The sequence below is a fragment of the Pelodiscus sinensis genome, chromosome 3 (genome assembly GCF_052426305.1).
Source record: "Pelodiscus sinensis isolate ZL-2025 chromosome 3, ASM5242630v1, whole genome shotgun sequence".
In the NCBI taxonomy this organism is placed as follows: domain Eukaryota; kingdom Metazoa; phylum Chordata; order Testudines; family Trionychidae; genus Pelodiscus; species Pelodiscus sinensis.
Window position 1 is genome coordinate 182,412,964 of NC_143054.1, and position 13,771 is coordinate 182,426,734.

At 39.9% G+C, this 13,771-nt stretch overlaps 1 protein-coding gene across 2 annotated transcripts in view; it reads left to right on the forward strand.

The window, feature by feature from the left end:
• REL (REL proto-oncogene, NF-kB subunit) overlaps positions 1 to 13,771 on the forward strand; it is a 52,860-nt gene that overhangs the window by 19,292 nt on the left and 19,797 nt on the right. For both annotated transcript variants that reach the window (XM_025184195.3, XM_006122177.5), the window contains 3 exons: positions 3,914 to 4,056; positions 7,789 to 7,937; positions 10,862 to 10,953. In XM_025184195.3, coding sequence (XP_025039980.1) covers positions 3,964 to 4,056; positions 7,789 to 7,937; positions 10,862 to 10,953 — 334 coding nt within the window. In that variant the 5' untranslated portion in view covers positions 3,914 to 3,963. The remainder of the gene's footprint in view (positions 1 to 3,913; positions 4,057 to 7,788; positions 7,938 to 10,861; positions 10,954 to 13,771) is intronic.

Here is a 13,771-nt window from a genome sequence, read left to right on the forward strand (position 1 = left end):
CAGAGTAACTTACTGTTCTCACATTGTCATGATGATTTCACTAGTTTCTGTCACTCATGTCACTGAGAATTTACGGCTAATTTTAAAAAAAATTATTTATTGTTGTTTTCAGTGCATTCATGCACATACAAATAAGCATGTTGGGATACACAGCACAATAATCTTATTGCCAATAAACATAAGTATAAATAAAGCTACTAGTATTTCCTTTAATATGGATTTGTAGGTTTTTTTCCATTTCAGTAGCATAATTAAGTCGAATCTTATTCTTCCAGAATTAGTCCTCAGATGTCCGCTTTTGACATAGTTTATATTCTTCTTAATCCAAAAAGTACATGTCATTGTCTGTGTGAGTTTGAGTGGGGGTTGTGAAATAGTCTCAGCTGCATTGCTTTGGCAAGAGCACATTCATTTACAGAAAATGGGAACAAGAAATGGATGTCTAGTATTTACTACAAAGAGTGCTGATCCAAAGTCTCCAACTGCTTTGGTTCACACAGATTTCTTAATGTGTTTCTTGTGTACAGTGGCATAGTGCCTTGTTTAGTAAAACTGTAGGTAACTTGATTCTTAAAGTCAAATTAAAATTAAGTTTAATTTGTAATCTCTGAAGGTTACTGTGTCATTGGATTTTGCTTTCCCCCAAGGACACACCTACTGATAAGTAGTGTATATGACTTAAGTAACCTTTATTTCAACCACAAATTAAATCTACATGAAGACAATTGAGGCCTGACTTTTTAAAAATGTAGTTGATGTCATCAGTGGGTGAAACACTAACACTTGTAGACGTCTATATCGAAGGTAAAATTATAGGTTAAAGTAAAGATATTAAAGTGCTTGAAGCAGTTCTATAATAAAATACAATCATAAATGACACTACTCTATATGGCTTTGACAGGTGATGTGTGGGTGGGCAGGGTTGTGGTCACATCTACGTATATTTGTACGTACATGTTTGTATATCTATATCTCCTAAGTAACCTGATGATTAGGCACTTTATAACTCCCTAGATAGATACTGTTTTTTTAATAATAAAGTTTAGCACACATATAGCAATGTGACTGTCTGTCTATAGGTCTCAAAGTGCTCCACAAAAGTGTATATCTTTATCTCCATTTACAGATGAGAAAATAAAGCACAGAGAGGTTAAGTGATAATTCCCTAAGTGATAGAACTGCTCATTGTACCCCAACCACTGGACTATGCTCATGAGACAAGGATAAGTAGTTCTGAGTGTGAGAGAGACATTTGCACAATGTTTAAGGACCTGACTCTGAGATGATGAAAACCCTGTGTCACTTCTAAGGGCTTTTTGTTTGTTTTTGTTTAACCATCCCTGTTTCTATTATTTATTCCCCTTTGGCGGGTCATGCACATTCTGCCGTGAAGACAGCATCTGCAAAAGCATACTTCAAGAGGGGAAAGAGCTTAGGAAAGGGACAGCCCTTTTAAAAGAGCAGAAGTCATGGTGATTGCCAGCATGTACTGAACGTGCCAACTCATTTTCTGATGTCATTTCTAAAATTGTCAGATGTTTAGCTAGACAGTCACTGGCTGGAAAGTGGCATATATAGTTACTTCCTTTTTGTGAGAAGTTCGCTAAAACAATGTTAAGGTTCATTTTGTCATTCAAAAAGGATTTGGCAGCACAATATGAAAAAGTGGAATCTTGGAAATGAGAGACATGAAACAAAATTCTCTTTCGTTCAACTGATGGGTTGCATAGATATAACAACGTTCAGATAACTGGGGAAGTTTTTGACTTCCAAATTGTCTCTAGCATTGTTCATAGATTGATAGACTTTAAGACCAGAAGGGATCATTATAATAATGTAGTCTGATACTTTGCATAATATAAATCATAACACCTCACCAGTTGTTCCTGCATCAAGCCCATAGCTGTTGGTTCAGCCATCACTTAGGCTATGTCTAGACTGCAAGCCTCTTTCGAAAGAGGCTCTTTCGAAAGATACTTTCGAAAGAGCCTCTTTCGAAAGAGAGCATCTAGACTGCACGCGGAATTTCGAAAAAGCAAGCCGCTTTTTCGAAAGAAAGCACCCAGTGAGTCTGGATGCTCTCTTTCTAAAAAGCCTGTTTGCTTTCAAGAATGCCTTCTTTCGAAAGAGCACTTTCGAAAGAAGGCGTTCTTCCTCGTGGAATTAAGTTTACCATCGTCGAAAGAAAAGCCGCATTCTTTCGATTTAATTTCGAAAGAACGCGGCTGCAGTTTAGACGCAGGTGAAGTTTTTCGAAAAAAAGCTACTTTTTTCAAAAAAACCCTGAGTCTGGACACAGCCTTAGAAAGACATACAGCTTGATTTAAAGTCTGTTCCCATAACCAGCAACAGAATCTTTATGCACATCACCATTCCATAGCTAGCTATCAATATAAAAGTAAAGATAAATATGATGTTGTGCAGATGGACCTCTTCTTTTCTCTGACACATGTTTCTTCTAAGGGCTGTCATGTCACTTAGCTTACTGCAGTTTCTTGCTCTGAGAGAGAAGTGATTTCTAGTATTGCAATAAAAAGCCTTTTTGGCCCCAACAAATATAGTAGTAAATCACATTCTTGTGAACCAATACATACAAACTTTGAGCTGGTGAGTTCCACTATAAACCATTTTGGCAGCAACAAAAGAGAACATTTTAATAAATTAATATGGAAGTGTGTCTTTCCCCAAAATCTCCTATTCTATAGAACTGTCAAAAATATATGTGTGAAAGTGTGAGCAGCATTTCTATCTCTTATTGTCTACTTTGGGTACAACAGTTGAAGTTCTAACATTGTTTCAGTGACATGCTGTAGGGTCTTTGCTTCTGTATGTGTTTAACTGTGCCATATTACCAGTTCTGTTTCTTTCTTTGTAAGGTACAGCCAGTCAGCGCAGAGTTTGACTGTGTGTTCCTACTAAGATAATTTAGCATCCAAACTAAATCTTTTATTTATTGATTTTTGCTTCTCCAATATTTGCTTGTCACATGACTTTGATGTCACTGCTTGCCTGGCAAGCATTTTCAGTGTTCTCAGTGAGGACGGAATTCACTATAGTCTTAAGTGAGGCCCAGGCCCAGGCAAATGTCACCCTAGGAAAGGTATGAAGAATCCTGCTATTAGTCAGGATCTTTCTAGAGCCTTAACTGATGTCAGCCCTACCATCTTTTCCTGACCCCCATTCCCTAAAAGTTGCCTTCTCTCACACTGGGCCCTTTCACTGTTTCCAAATACTCTTTAATAAAATCGTGAGAGAAACCTTATTGCTCATGCTGGCTCCTGTGAGAAGTGGATAGCTCGAAATAGAGATGGCCCTCAGCAACCATGCAATTTCTGGGACCACAGTATTGAAACTGAAAGCATTAGGGGGGTTTTGCCTAATTTGCATAAAACTTATTGCTTCACTGCAGTAGTCACTACATCAATCAATTCAGAGGAAACACCTTCACTTTGAGAGGACTTGCGTTCAGAAAAAAATGTACTATAGTTAAAACATTTCAAATATTCCTTTGGACTAGTGATCTGTTCATTTTGACATTATGAAATAATGAGCTCCATGGAGAGAGAATCCTGCTAATGATTATGTATACTGCAACAGTTCCTAGAAGCCTTCTCCATCAGGGCTCCCATTGTGTTCATACGCATAGTAAGAGACAGACCCTGTTCTGAGGAGCTGACAAGCTAAATATGTAAGAGTGGGAGAAAGGAATTATCATCACTTTCATTTCACAGAGGGGAAACTGAGGCACAGATCAACTAAATGATTTACCCAAGGTCCCACAAGAAAACTGGATGATCCAGGAGTAGAACTCAGATTTACTGAGGTCTGCTCCATTGCTATTACCACAAAACTGCCCTTCCTTTGCTTTTAAAGCTACATTGTATTTAACCTTAAACATTTCATTTTCCTGAAGGTGGGTCTGAACCCTGCGTTGAAATATTCGAGCAACCCAGGCAAAGAGGCATGCGTTTCAGGTACAAATGTGAAGGACGATCAGCAGGCAGCATTCCAGGAGAACGTAGTACTGACAGCAATAAGACATATCCCTCTATAGAGGTAATATTATTATCCGTAATTACTTTTTTACATCACACATACTGTAGATGTGCATGGGACTTTATCCAGTGAATAAGGGGCCTGATTCTCCATTCCATAATCCTGCTTTTTTGTTTGTTTTTTGTTTCTCTTTCTCCATTATAACTTCACTAAAGTTGACGAAGGTACAAGTAGCATAACAGAGAGTAGGTCTAGACTGTGAGGATTTTGCATATCTTTTTCTGATACTTTGGTCGGAAGAGGCTTTTCTGAAATTTGGCCCATCTAGACTGGGCCAAATTTTGGAAAAAAACCCTCTTTCGAAAGCCCCCTTATTTCTCATGGAACGAGGAATACAGGGGCTTCCGAAAGAGCGCGTTTGCTCTTCCGCAAAAAGAAGTGGAAGAGCAAACATGTTCCCTGGACGCGGCAGAAGTATCCCGATAAACCCCCTGCAGTCTAGCCATACCCAGAGTGAAGAATAAGGCTCTTGGTACCTACTGTACAAAGGTTACAGTCTAAATTGGCAGTAATGAGACAAGCTGCAGAGGCAGTAATAAGCCAGGGTGATGGAAGGAAGGGACACAGAGATTACTACTTGGTGGCTTCGGTTTTATCCGATGGATCAGATTTGTTCTTAGCTTTGTGTTCTGGATAGTTGCATAATTGTTTTTTAACAAATGAAGGGAATTAACTAGAGGACTGGTTGCAGGTTCTGAGGAGGGTTTTGAAGGAGGTTGTCTAAGGTACAGGGTTGGGCTGGGTATTCCAGCTGCAGGGAGTAGTGTGGGAGACATTGCAGATGGGAACAGAGGGAACCTGGAGTGAGGTGGATTTGGGGGAACGAAGGGATCAGATAGATAGATCTATAACCAGTGACTCAGGGGTGATCTATAATCAGTGATTCCAATAAGGAGTCTGACGTTGAGGTGGAAAGGGATGTAGAGTTAATAAAGCAGTTGGAAAGGGGGGTGATGTAGTCAGAGCAGCAGGAGAAGATGAATAGATGCATTGTAGAGGGCTTGGGCAGTAGAGATGAAAAAGAATGGATGGATTATGGATCGATTGCAAAGGAAATAGCGTATGGATTTAGCAATAGCCTGCATATTTTGAATGAAGGAGCATGAGTTTGTGAGCCTGGGAAATGGGTAGGATCATGGAAATATCTGCTCTGGGGGAAAAGGGAAGGGAATACTTGGGGAGATAGATGAATTATAGTTTTATTGTGTTACATTTAAGTTGATAATAGGACATCCAGGCAAAGCTGTATCAGGGCTCAGGAAGAGGAAGATGTGGCAGTCATCAGTAGTTAAAACCACGAGTGGGGTTAAGATCCCATGGGTTAAGACAAAGAGAGAGAAAAGAGGAGCCCAAAGACATATTCTTTTGGTACATCAGCGAAAAGAGAAAAGGAGAGATGATGGAGCCTTTAATGCAGACACTGAAGAAGCTGTCTGAGAGAGGGGGCGTTTGCCAGTTGCATAAAAGCCCCTGGAGATGAACGAGAGTTGAGAAGGATGGTGTGGACAATGGTGCTGAAAGCAGCAGAGTGCTCTTCCACACCAGAGCAGAAGCAACGCTATGAAATGGAACCTGATCCTTGGTGCTCTGATTGGCAGGGGAACGAACAAACAAGAGATGCAGGTCCCCATCCCGCTATTGACTAATTAAAGCGCTGACAGGAAATCTTGCCCTATATGTGTGTTGTTGGCTCTCTTGCAACTGAAGAAGGGACTAGGTGGGCTGCTGGAGAGGGCATGTGCAGCTGCAGGGACACAGGAGGTTGATGTCTGAGGTCCAGGCATTTGGCTGGGTCCAGGGAGAGCCAGAGTATATGACCCTTTGACCCTACACAGTTCTTCACTTGAGGATCGGCCAGAGGGAAGAAGCCCCTGATCATGTCTGAGAGGCCATAGGATGGTAGGTTTGCTGATCAAGGTGACTGCTGCTGACAAAGTTGTGTACGTGTGTGTTACCAATAGAAGATCGGAGTGATTTCTGGGTGATTTCCTGCATCCCCAAAGGCTGTAGGTGGTATCTCTGCTCCAGTGCCAAGGGTGGAAGTTTGGAACTGATTATCAGCAAGGTGAGCCAGTCCCTGTCACAATTGGAAAGATCAAGGAAGGTGAGGGTAGAGAGAAGCCCTTGGATTTAGTGAGTGCTGTGGGGTAGAAGAGGTGAAAATCAGATTGTGAGAGTAAAGGTGAGAGTTAGTAGGCAAGGAAGTAAAAGCAGCAAGAGTTGCCTGTATGCTGAAGGGGTCGGGTGTGAAGAGGAGGTGAGGGAAATGGATAGTTAGAGAGTGGGGGAATTGTTCTTAGGTTAGGAGGCTGAGATTATCTGACAGGAGGGGGACTGGAGAGGGGAGAGAGAGAGAGAGCAAGAATGAGGAGAGAATGAAGGAGGTTCAAGAATATTAGGGAAGCCAGGAGAGGATAAGACATAGGGTTGGAGAAAAAGAATATACTGAATGCTTCATCATCAGTGACAGAGGTGTAGGAAGAAAAGGGGAGGAATGGAACAGTTGTGAGGCAGGGGAAGTGGAGGAGGAGAGCTAGTATCACAGTTAATGTTCTCCCCTTAACATATCTGTCAGATAAGTTGTCAAGCTGTTACACTTCAACTAGTTTATGCCAAAATCTGCCCTTAGATTGACCTACACAGTCCTCATTGAGTTCACAGAGAGCCCTCTGCCTGAGGGAAGAATTTGGTGCACATACTGAAACACACTGGAAGTTTAGGCTAACAACTATCCTAAAAAAACCTAGTGGAGGGTGGGTTATGTGCTGAACTTTTTGCCAAAGTCTCAAAAGAGGGTCTTTTCTCTGAAAATGAACATGTAGGCCAGAGCTGTAATTATGTTACGTTATAGGACCTGTTCAGCATACTGTATTTGGGAAAATTTCCTGTTGCTACAACACAGAGGAATCTCTCTTGCATAAGAGATCCTACCATTTTTGGATCAACTTCTGAGCCTGATCCAACTACCACTGCAATAATGGAAAACTCGAATTGATTTTAATGGGAGCTGAATCTTGCCCTTCGGTGGGAGTCTTTGTGTGGTCCTGAATGCAGAAATGGATGTATTTGTAATGACAATTAGGCATGGCAATATATCTTGCAGTGTTAAGGAAAAACACAGAGGGCCATCATCTGAAGCCCTCTGTACAATGGCATGTTTAGCTCCTGGAGCGTGATCCAAAGTCTGTTGACCCTGCATAAATGCTTTCACTGACTTAGTCAAGTACAATGTCAGTCAGGCCTGTGGAGAATTCTCTGTGTCAAGAGATTGGGGAAATGTTTTCACAACAGCATGGAATAGAAAGAATTCATATTTAAAGAAGTAATAGTTTGACACTGACCAGTGAATTTCTTGACTACTAACCTCTTGTAATTTAGCCAGGATGGAAAATGATGAGGTTGATTTTTTCCCAAATAAAAGCCTTAATACTTTCTAGATGTTTCAAATATGTATATTTTGTCAGGCAAATGATTGAAATACAAATACATATGTAGAGTAGTTGTTCCATCTCTGGCTTTCAGTGTGAAATGAATGGTAATTTGATGAAACAGACTCTGAATTTTCAGGAGAAAATGCTTGGTTTTTCATTTTTAGTGCAAGAATTAACACAAACTGTATTCTCCTTTAGATGCCTAGGACCTTGCCAATGTCACCTGTCTACTATACAAAATTATACAATTTTTAGACAGATGTGAATTAGAATTTGTGTATTTCTACTTATATTTTTGCAGGTTCTAAACTTTGATGGTAAAGTGAAAGTAAGGATTACATTAGTAACAAAGAATGAGCCCTACAAGCCACACCCTCATGACCTGGTTGGGAAAGACTGTAGGGATGGCTACTATGAAGCAGAGTTTGGACGAGATCGTAGAGTCCTATCGTAAGTAGAACACTTGTGTTGAGTTTTAGACTAAGAATGTCATTGATGTGCTGGAGATGCTCCTTGGGACCTCCAGGAACCCACTGCCAGTCTGAAAGGACAGTTGGAATGATTTCTTTGCCAGAGCTGGAGTTCTCTCCTGTCTGTGGATTCTCCCAACCCATCGCTGACAGACATACCTAATCCTTGTCAGTCTACAAAATATTTCTGAACAGAACTGCTTTTTGACGTTGGAATGTTCTATTAGTTCTATTAGCCTTATTTAGTCTCTTCCTTTCCCATCCTTATATTGCTATTTCTTTACTTTTTTTCTCTTTTCTTTCCTCTACATTTCCTGTTTGGCAGCTCCTAATGGCCACCTTTTATGGGCTTGGCTTCCAGCTCTGTTCCACTCTATACACTAAAATGATCAACTGTGAAGTAGGTAATGCTAACATTTAATTTATCATCATTAGAACCAACATTCCAAGGAGATTTGACATCTTTCATAATAATCGTTGCAGGCTTTCTCTGGGCTTAGGAAGACAACTGTGCATTGATTAACACTGCATTCATATTTAGAAGGTTATCATTGCAACCACAAGGCCAAGAACTTGCCTTATTTTTTTTTAAATGAACACTTATAACGCTAAATGAGACCCATAAATCAAACAAGCCAGATGTTTGGGGACACTGGACATTGTTCTCAGTAAGGTTATCTCAGTCCTTCATCATTCTAAAATATATTGTGAGTGTAAGATTTTGGAGAGAAGACTAAATACCAAAGCCCTGTCTGTTTTGCATGAACATTAAGCCCTGAGACTTCTGAAAATCAGGCTCCTTTCAGAAAGTACCGAGCCTGCTATCCTCTGAAAATAGGCCACTTCAAAATATCTCTAGAAAGGCACCCAAAATCATCAATCTCTGGTGAAAATCTTGCACTAAATTTGTTAAAAGATATGTATCATTGAATGTTACTGTAAATAGGCTAGCTAAGGTTAAAGATAGAAATAAGATGATTAAAAGGGAGCTAATACCTGGAAAAGAGCAGTGGGCTAAGAACTGTATCTTGTGAGACTGTAGAGGAATCTCAGAAGCAAAGAAGTCATTGCTTAACCATATTCAATCCTGGTGAAAGCAGGCACAGAATCAATTTAATGCTGGCATTGCTGCTCATTAGGGTGTTATGAACATCTTCATTAACTGTTGTATGCAAGGGAGTTGCTAATAAAAGTATCTATGCCATGTAAGATAAAGGCAAGAGCATAACATACTCTAGGAGGTGTGGACTTGGTTGTTTCTCTATAGAGGAATTCTTAATTGTGCCTGTTCACTCTTTATGGCCTGCACTATTTGGAAATTGATTATTGCTCTTGAGAAAACAAAATAGTTACAGACTACATTATGCAGAGTGGGAAGGCTGGTGAGAAAACAAAGTTAAAACACCAAGATCCGGAGTGTGAACTGTTACACCATATATCCACTATGATTAGGGCCTTCTGTAGCTATCAGGGCAGGCGCAGGATTTGTCCAAGAGTGACTATACTAGTGCATATGAGACTATCAACTATGTTAAGATTTTTACTATCCTGATATAATATACTGGCTTTAATACATTTCTCCCTTTTTTTTTAACTTCTTGTCTCCCTCCCCGCCCCACTTTTGTAGTTCCCCATTCCTTGCCTCTCAGCTAGACTGAAATGGTGCTGCCTAATTTTGCTGCACATTCTGGTTAGTTTCTCTTTTCCACTACAGCCCTCTGCTACCAAGGCCTACAAAAAATAGTCCCCACAAAACAAAATGATACAGCATTAGCAGTGCATTCTAAACTTCTCTTCAAATTCTAAAAATACTGGAAACCAGAAATGGAACCAGAATCGTCTAATTAAATCGTGAGATGGCACTGCATTTTTTAAAGTCTGAATTCAAAGTTCAAAAGAGGCTTATATTAGTTCTTTCGTGAGTTAGTTCTCTAACTTAGAATGTGACTGGTGGCGGGAGGGAGAAGGAGATGACTCATTCTCTGTACAAAGGGGTGGATTCAGGGGTTGCAGGATGGGACTGAGGAACTTCTTGGGGGCAGGATGGCTTTGCTAGGAGCAGGGCAATATTGGCCTATCATTGAGGGAGACAGTTGGCACAACATGATGGGGGAGTGTCTCAGGAAGTCTCCAGGCATGGCTCAAGTAAAGAGGCTTTGTGGGATTTCAGGGGAAGGGAATTGCTAGTACTTCTGGAAGCACAGCAGAACCTGGTAGCATAACTTACCTCCTGTGTTCTAGTGATACTAGAGTGTATTCATATTTTACTTCCTACTTCCCCACCCTACTTTGATGATGTCATGGTTTTTCCATGTGGGAAAGAATCAAATTGTGGGGACTCCCCCCACCTCCTTTGCTGACTTGATGTAGTCATATGCAAATGAGGAGGAACTGTAGCTCTTTAGAACTTTTCCATAACTACATGAGATTTCAAACTAACTTTATAAAAATTGAATTTCAAAATATTGTTGCAGATTTGCATTTCCTAGTGTGAGACTGTGGGCCAGATCCGCAGTTGATGTAAATTGAAGTAGCCCCGTGGATGTCAAAGGAGCTATGCCAATTTATACCAGTGGAGACTATCGCTTTTAGCATTGCTAATTTACCATATTAAAACAATAGTGATAACTCTTTTTAATGTGAAACAATATTCCCCTGTTTTTATGTAAGAAATTCTTTCTTTTTGTCATTACTCTTATTTTAGAAAGACAAAGCCCTCTTTTCAAAAGCTCTTTTGCTATCTTTATTCCCTACACATTTTAAGAAGCTATATTTTTTACAAAAAATGTAAAGAATCAAATTGTATAGGAAAAATTAGGATTCAACTTTTGAATATCTGTGCTGGTGATTAACTGAAACAGTTTTTGTTGCTGTTTTTTAATTATTGTGTTTCATGTGCTCTAGTTTTCAGAATTTGGGCATTCAGTGCGTTAAAAAGAGAGACCTGAAAGAATCAATCTGTTCACGTATTGCAAGAAAGATCAATCCATTCAGTGGTGAGTAGCTTTTAATAAACAGTTTGAAATGCACATTAGAGAACTCGGACACCAAGGCAATTTAATTTGCCAGAATGTTCTACTGCAATACCCTTGCTCTTTCATTGGAGATGTATTTTAAAATAAAAGCTTTTTAGATGCTGTCAAAAATCTTCCCTTTAGTTTCTTTTTTTCTGTCCTCCTTCCTCACTCTCATTCTGTGCAGATCTGAGTCAATAGGTTGCTGTTGTGATTTGTAGCAGAAACATCCTGGTCTCTATTGCCAGATAGCAAGGGCAAAGGTTTTAGTCTGAGGACATTGGGCTGCAGGAGGAAGCTTCCCCAAGAGATTCTCCAACTGTCCCATGCATGAGATTCTCAAACTCGGCCAGCCTCCTGAGGCATGGATTGAGTTAGTCTATTAGCTGTTTCCTGTTGACACATTCTGTTAATGATGGGTTTTGTAGCTGAACTGTAAGGTTAATGTAGCAAAGAAGCAATTAAAATTAATTATTCCAGGATTCCTTGAAAAACAACTCTGTGTGGCAAACTTGAAAAAGGAGTGTTTAATACCACAACCAAATTTCCTAATCATGTTTTTGTTTCTTTACTGATATTTTGGAAGATATTTGGGTTTAATGTGCTACTTGCTTACTGCTTGATCCCATAGTAAAAGGATAAGGACATGTTTGACATTAGAATCCAGTACTGACTCAAATAGGTGGTAAAGAAAGACTTATAAAGGGACTGATCCTTTACAACCTTATTCACATGAACAATATTTATTTTGAGTGTGCATTCATGAGGCCCAGACAGTTTGAAACGGTGAAAAAAAATCCAGTATTAAAAAAAACTTTACAGAAATTAAAATTCAGAAATTATACTTGAATAGAAATGTTGTACTTATTTTGATTAATTTCATCTTTTAGAATTGCACATAGAGACTTTTTCTATTAAGAAGTTTCACATTTAAAATGTCTGTCTTATGCTATAAAAGCACACCTGTGGCTACTATAAAATCCTCACTGTGAAAAGAGCAAAAACACACACAAAATTGTTAAACAAGTAGCCTAGTCTGTATTTGTAGTTAAAATCACCTTCTGACCCATTGAGCTTTCCATGAGTCCAAAAAGCTGAAATGCTTTTAAATCCCAGTCTTGGTGCCTAAATATGAGGGGGATAGCTCAGTAGTTTGAGCATTAGCCTGCTGAACCCAGGGTTATGAGCCCAGTCCTTGGGAGGGGGCATTTAGGGATCTGGGGCAAATCTGTCAGGGATGGTACTTGGTCCTACTATGAGAGCAGCAGACTGGACTCAATGACCTCTCAAGGTCCCTTCCAGCTCTATGAGATGGTGTATCTCCATATTATATTATATAGATTTAAATGCCTAACTTTGTTTTTTTAATTATCTATACAATGTTGTTAAACATATTTAGACTTTCAATATATTATTAATATTAAAGACACTTTGTTTTGAAGTGATAAAGACTTTGCCACTAACACAGAAGTATTTAATAAAAATAAAATGGTGGCTGGAATAGCGTAACTCATTATTATTTTGTTCAACCAATTAAGTCTGATTTCTGATGCATCAGTTTTGGTCTATTCATTTCTTGTCTGTGCTACTTTTGTTTAGCAGGCATGGTCTTAACACCAGCTTTGTGTTATATTAGCAAGTCTTTTTGTTAGGATTAATTCAGTTTTTCTGTGTCCCTTTTGCACCTTTGCCTGTCCTCATTGATTAGTAATTGTGGCATTTATGAACTTCTTACAGCTAAGCTCACAATAAGGTCTAATTATCACAACACCCATGTTATAACTCAAGTTAACTTTGCAATGAAGACAAGTCCTGTGTGTATGGTGAAGGATTTGGGAAAAAAAACTCAGCACAGTTTCCCAGATGATTGGCACTGTTAGCCAGCCTCCAAACCCCAACTCTGACAAGAGTCCAATGTGAGAAACCCAGAGTACTCTACTCTTCTGGTTTTTGTGCTCTGGCCAAAACATGGCCTTCCCCCTAGAACTTGGCAAATGGATGCTGCTGAGAGCCCCCATTCACTTATAATGGCTTTGCCTAGTAAGTGGTTGATTAGACTTGAGAACCCACTTCCTTCCTCAGTTACTAAATTCAACTTCCACGTCCTCCCCAGTTTCTCCTTTGTGCTGCCTCTCCTGGCTGCCTTCTCCTTACCAGTCCTTTATTTCTTCTCTCACAGATGATCCCTCACTCATTTCTCAGTAGTCACACTCTCCACAACTCCCACTCCCACCCACACATGTCACATTCTCAAAGACTCACCCACACACGACCGTCATGCTCTCCTCCCACACACCCCCGTCACGCTCTCCACAACTTCCCTCTTAGCCCCTCTGCCAGCCACACTCTTCAAGACCCCTTTCCCTCCACCTTGCTCTACAGTTCCCTTTACTTTCCTACCCCAGCCACACTCTCCGCTTCCCCCTCACTGCCACACTCCTCTGCTGCTAGGGCTGTTTTACACTAAGGCTTACTTACTACAGTCACAGAATAAGCACAAGAGTTATCTTTGACCCAGGAGAGGATCTTTAAGAGGGAACTTTCAGAACATTTTGTGAGGTGTGAAACAGCAGAAGTCTCTACAGTGGATATTTAAAAGAATGATGTTTTTAAAAAACAACAACAAGGAATCAGCCTACATTCTCAAACTGAAGAATGCACTGGGTTAACCCACCAAGACAACCTAGTAACGCTGATCACCCAATTATATTTGCTTGAAGAATCCTTGCATTCCTTCTCCCTCCATACACACTCTTTTGTTTAATCTTGTGATGAAATCTGGACTTTTGCATAAAGTGAA